Below are 5958 nucleotides of genomic sequence, written 5' to 3'. Positions count from 1 at the left end.
CCTTAAGGCCAAGGACGGAGGCAAGGCCCCTGGCGGTCGCGGTCCCGGTGCGCGGGAGGGTCGGGCTGTGGTTTCCCCGGGCCCAACGGGTCCCCCGCTGTGCGCAGGAGAAGTGCATGGACAAGCCGGGGCCAAAGCTGGACAGCCGGGCCGAGACGTGCTTCGTGAACTGCGTGGAACGCTTCATCGACACTAGCCAGTTCATCCTGAACCGGCTCGAGCAGACGCAGAAGTCCAAGTCGGCCTTCTCCGAGAGCCTCTCCGACTGAGCAGGAACCGTGCCCCGGGGGACACCGGCCAGCCCCCCACGTGGCCGGGCCCTCCACCGCGCCAGCTCCTGGCCACTCTGCCGCGTGAACGAGCCAGTCAGCTCTGGGGTTTAGGATTTAATTAAATGCCAGTCTTGGGGAAGTTGCAGCCAGATGAGAGCCCACGACAGAGGCACAGTTGCTCCGCCTCGGGGTGATGGGGCACTCCCACCCCCGTGGGCCAATAGCCGTCTTTGTGCTGGGACTCCAGGGCTACTGATGCTCCATGGGGAGTATGTGGAACTCTCACGCTCAGCTGAATGGAGGGGTGAGGATGTTTGCATCAGGGGGTGCTCCCAGCGCTGATGGGAATCTTGGCTCTGGGCGAGGTCAGCCTGCGACTGCTCACTTAAAGGGTGCTGCACAAAACCAACCCTCCTGGGTAGATGCTAATAGGCCCTGCAGGTGCCGTCACTGTGCAGTGTGGTACAGGTACCCTTTGCCAGAAGAGGTTTTGGGCACAGTGATCATCTGAGGCCCTGTCACTACTGGAAAATACCTTCAGGCTTCCATAGGTAAATCATTCATGTGGCCAAGTGACAGATTTTCAGATTGCAGCACAACTCTGTCAATACTGACTTGCTCCATTAACTGCTTTCCCCTGGTCAATGTAATAAATATTAACTGGGTCAATTTTTAACATGAGATTCTCCTTTGTTCAGGTAGATGACCACTGAGAATTGAAAATCTGGCCTTCTTGTCACTCCCCCTCCTTCCCAGGAATCCCGTTTATTGCAAAATTAGTAGGGAGAGGGCATAATTGTCTTCTGTCTAGAATGTCTGCTCTGAGTTTGGGTTTGTTGCTCAATTAATTCGGTCCCATGAATCAAACTTGTTTCTGGGAGAGGCTGTGGCTTTTCCTCCTCTTTTCCAAAAGGTTAACAGTTCCTGCTGTCCTGTAAAGGTGTAGTTTCTTTAGAGAGACTAAATGCAGGAAATAAGTAACCAGCTACTTCATAACCTCATGCGCCTTTACCTGTGGAGATCACTGGAAAGAGGCCTCTGGCTGTGTCTTCTGGGCCTCTGCCCCCAGGACAGAGGAGCTTCTAAGTGGATAAACAGAGGACTGATCCACCCTCTGGAAAGGCAGCCCAGCATTTCAGCAGTGTTTACATACAGCACAGCTCTGGGAAGCCTGGAGCCACCCCCTGACCATGTCTTGGGACCTCTACACAGGAACCTGGTAAAGCAGTTCTGCACGCGCCAGTGTGCCGTGGGTGGCTGCACAGGGCACCCGAGTTCCCAACACAGGTGGCCGGTAGCTAGGCAGCCTTCCTGGGAACGAATGCAGGATCTGCTAAGCAGAGCTATGCAGATACAAAACCCACGTTAAGCGAGGACACAGCTGTCTAGTTATCTTTCAGAAACTTACCTCAGTAGCTAAGGACTCCGGTCACTCCTGTTCCCAGAGTAAGCAATTCCCTCTCCTGTCCCTATCAAGTTTCTCTCAAGCAGCCTCCTGCCCCTAGAATCCCTTACAACTTTCAGTGCTGGCTCAGTTCTTTGTACAAATGTATCACTAGCCACTTGGTAACTGAACAAATGGGGTTTTAATAGAATATGTAAGCAGGTGCTTCATCAACCTGCACAGCAGACGTTGTGTGAAGGGGTTGCTCCCTCCGTAAGAGCCACAGCAGCATGTGGCAGTGCCACTGAAGTTTTCGAGTTTTGGCTGTATTCTGTTCTTGGATATGAATCTGTAAATAAATTCTAGCAGAGTGAGCAAAACAAGTACTTGACAGAGGAATTTTTGAATTAATATTCTGGGTCTGTCATCTTTAAAGCCAGACATCCATCTTCTCTCCATGTAATCTTAGCGCAATGTTAGATTATTTTCTAACTGTTAATCTTCTAAGTATACTTTTAAAAAATGCTGTGAGGCCTCCCCAAATGCGTGGTCTTCACATTCAGTAAGGGTTAGCACTGTGTTAGTGCTGCAGCCCTCTCCACAGCTGAAGTGAAGAGGCTCTGGTTTCCAGGAACTGGGTGGTTCCCGGGGCTCCTGCCCATAGCCACAGGAGGCTGCTGTCCCTGCCAGCTCCCTGCAGCAGCAGGTCACCCATCGTACCTAGGACAGGTAACTGCCAACTCCTGCTACTGCAGCAGTGTCTAGCAGCAGCTGAGGCAGCTTGTTCAACCTTGCAGTAGAACTGGCCAACAGTGGGAGCAGAAAGCTAGCAGTTTAGAGGCTTCCTCACACACTTTTGCCTTCCTCCTCCTCTTCCTCCTCTGTGCTCTGAGAGCCTTTGTCCTCTGAGGGCAGAAGAGGCTGGTGCTGACATGCCTGATGTCTGTCTGCACTCATCCACGAGGCATGCAGGTCGGCCCTTCCTTGCTGCAGGAAGAGGGGCAGAAGGTTGGGGCTGAAGGGCATGTCCCTGAAGGCGTGCAGGAGAAAGATGCCAGACACGATGGTGAGGAAGCCACTGATGGTGCCAATGATGTTGTCTAGCACCATGTGTTGCCACTCCTTGAAGAGGATGGCAGAGCACATCATGACTGCTGTGGTGAACAGCACATAGTACACGGGTGTGACCACAGAAGTGTTGAAGATGTCCAAAGCTTTGTTCAGGTAGTTGATCTGGATGCTGATGCAGATCACCAGGCACACCAGGAGCACCCAGCCCAGTGGTTCTGAAAGAACTGGCTTCCCAGAAAACAGTTCTTTCAGGGCAATCCCCAAGCCTTTGACACAGGACACAGAAAGTGAGCCGATGGCAGAGCAGACCAAAACATAAACCAGGACGTTGCTCTGTCCATAACGGGGTCCAGCCACAAAGATAAGCAGAAGGGAGCTCACCAGGACACACAGAGCAAATACAATGAATCCTTGGGGAAAGAAGAATTAAAGAGCTCTATTAGAGAACAGTAGCACCAGTAGCAGATATAATTGAACAGCAAATAGAGACTGAGGACAGGTGGGTAACTGCCCCATCAGTCTGTCTTTAGTTTCCACCTGTGGGGACCGCAGTGGGGAAGCAGAGCTGGTCTCCAGCCTGAACAAAGTTGCAGAGACAACAGCAGCTCTTTACAGTGCTGATCACAGCACTGCCTAACAAGTCAGCCTGTCAGGGGATAAAGCTGCCCCTCCTGGAAGGGGGTAGGGGCACAGCCAGTTGCTACAGCACTGGAAGAGGTGGGGGGCTTGCTGACGAGGAAGACAAGGGAGCACACAGCTCTGCAGGAGACCCAGGGCAGGGGCAGAAGACTTGGGAAGCCCTAGCTGAGCTCTGCAGGCTGTGGTGGGATAAAGAGGAAAGTGCCACATTGCAGGAGCGCAAGGCCCTGCCAGAGTGCTCCCTCCAGTGAGCAGCAGCATCTTCTTTTTAATCTGCTTTACTCTTCTCCCTGTGCCTCCTTCATTTCCTGGGGCTTATTCTGCCATTCATGCTATTGCCCAAATCATATCCTTGCAGCATGACTCACCCTCTAACATAAATATCGGGACTTCTTGATCTTGAGCAGTCTTGAATCGCTCATTCATCTTTGCCTGAAGTTCCTCCTCTATCTTGCTTCAGCCACATCCTTGCCACCCTCATGTACAGGAATTCCCTCTCCTATCACGGCACTGCCACAGGCCAACCCCTTCTGCTGACAGCTGCAGCTATCCCATGCTCTTCCCTTTTTGCATCAATACCTCATAGACAGTACAAAAAAAAAGCACACTTGGTAACTGTTTATGACCCAAGTCTTCACTCTTGCTTTGGCACAGATGCAGCAAATTGGGAGCATCACCCACACTCCCTCTGCGAAGTGGGGTGCCTGTTTGCTGCTTCCATCTGGTGTTAAGAGGACCTGACAGTCCTACAAAGCCATTCTGAATCTGACATGTCCCTCTGTGTTTTAAGCTAGTTAATAGTGTAAATCCTCTGAGCAAGTGCATTAAACGCTGTTTGACTGCCACCAATCTTTCACATTTAGAGCGTGGAGACTCCAGCCTTTTTCCACCACAGAAGGCAACCTAGAAGCTATCCTGGACACAGGAATACTTCCTCCACTGGTGCACAGAACAAGAAACAGCTCAATCACCCTTTAGTTCAGTCCTTCCCAACCTAGCCAAGTTGTATCCTACCTTCCACTGTCATTTCCAAGCCTGAAGTTGACAGGACCCCTTTTAAGTACCTGGATCTTTCAGCTTCTCTGCCATTGACTCAAGGCTGGAAACGCCTTCTTCCTGCGGAGCATGGATCACCATCACTGTGGATCCCAGAATACACAGGATGCAGCCAATCTTCCCATGAACATTCAGCTGCTCATTCAAGAAAGTGGAAGACAGAACTGCACTGAAAGATAGTGAAATAAACCCAGAACCAATTAGACCAAGAGATGGAATACCTGAGGGAAGAGACATAGAAAGCAGAGCAGCTGCTTTCACCACTGAGAGGTGGTAGGTGAGGTAAGGGTGATTCCAAGGCTGCTTACCTAACAAGGACACTTAGAGCACCCAGGGGAGTTACCAGTGTTGCAGGAGCAAAGGCGTAGGCAGCAAAATTTGCTGCTTCTCCAACTCCCACTGCAGGAGAAACACTGTCAGGTAAGCATCAAAGTAGGAGCAATTCAGCATTATATAAGTTTGAGTGCAGTCAGAAGAAAGCCTCAATTACCACCTGAGCATCCCGTGTTTCTCTGAGGTGTGTGGGGTAACCAGGAAAGAACAAGAAGCCTGATACAGGTTCTCTTGGGAGGAGAAGGCTTGTGGTTACACATGGTGATCCTTAGTCACACGTGGCTATGCAGCTGAGCAGTAACCACAGAAAAGTATTTCCATGATGTCCTCAAAGTTGAAAGGAGTTTTGGCACTTTTCATATTTATAAGTCATGTTCTTCCCCTGGAACACCTTTTACAGCTTTTTAAAGGGTAAATCAAGTACAATTGGTTGTTAATCTTGAAAGGTGTAAGTTAGAGCTGCTAAAAGCACTGTAGCCCTAAACCCCCCAGTGCTGATGTGCCATTGTAACTGCATCATTTGGGCAGACTGTTTCAGAAGTACTTAACCCAACCCAGTTAGACCAACTCCTGTTTAGCAGAGAAACCTGGTAATGCACAAGAGTTCAGAATATTTGTTATAATTACATCAACGACATTCTCGGACAGATAAAAAGCAAACAACGATGTAATAATAAAATATGAAAGCAACTGGGAACAATGACAAACAAACTCTTAAGTGTGTCTTGCTCTGAACCTGCAGCAGGTACTTACTGCACAGCAGCCCTGCCCACCAAAGCCATTCCTGCAGGTACGCGTGACCTCCTTGTCCTAAGCGAGGGAGAAAGAGTGAGAAGAAACCTGAAATGAAGCTCACTGAAAAGGCTCATTATCCTGCCGGAGCTGCCTCGGGGAAGCAAGCAGGGCTGCCTGATCTCCCGGCACAGCCTGATCTCACACACCGGCCTGGCCCAGACCTGGGCAGGCACCCATTACTTTTACACTAAAAGCAAAGATTTTATCCCCTGGTTCTCCCGAGTTTGAAACGCAGCAGTTTCAAAAAAGCGTGAGCACTTCTAGAAACGTGTTTTTGTTGCCTATCCCTGTGCAAAAAGCCTTCTCTGAGATCAAAAAGCCCGACCAACAAGGAGGGGGGCGGCCAGGGCCCAGCGCTGCCCGGGCCCGAGGCTGATGAACGCGGCTCCGGGGGCAGCGGCGGCCCAG

At 50.7% G+C, this 5958-nt stretch overlaps 2 protein-coding genes across 2 annotated transcripts in view; one reads left to right on the top strand and one right to left on the bottom strand.

The window, feature by feature from the left end:
• The window catches only part of TIMM8A (translocase of inner mitochondrial membrane 8A), a 2416-nt gene extending 217 nt beyond the window's left edge, over window positions 1-2199 (top strand). Inside the window, exon 2 of the mRNA XM_026848754.1 lies at window positions 8-2199. Coding sequence (XP_026704555.1) covers window positions 8-269 — 262 coding nt within the window. The 3' untranslated portion in view covers window positions 270-2199. The remainder of the gene's footprint in view (window positions 1-7) is intronic.
• On the bottom strand, window positions 1840-5936 carry LOC113479933 (magnesium transporter NIPA2-like). The gene is made up of 4 exons (XM_026848343.1): window positions 5509-5936; window positions 4731-4821; window positions 4431-4591; window positions 1840-3137 (listed from the first exon to the last, which is right to left on the bottom strand). Coding segments are annotated over exons 1-4 (888 nt in total). The 5' UTR covers window positions 5510-5936; the 3' UTR covers window positions 1840-2502.
• Window positions 5937-5958: the final 22 nt, after the last annotated feature.

The sequence above is a fragment of the Athene cunicularia genome, assembly GCF_003259725.1.
Source record: "Athene cunicularia isolate RWA chromosome 4 unlocalized genomic scaffold, athCun1 chr4_part3, whole genome shotgun sequence".
NCBI classification, from domain to species: domain Eukaryota; kingdom Metazoa; phylum Chordata; class Aves; order Strigiformes; family Strigidae; genus Athene; species Athene cunicularia.
Note: the sequence above shows the minus strand (reverse complement) of the source record. Positions and strands in the feature narration are given on the sequence as shown.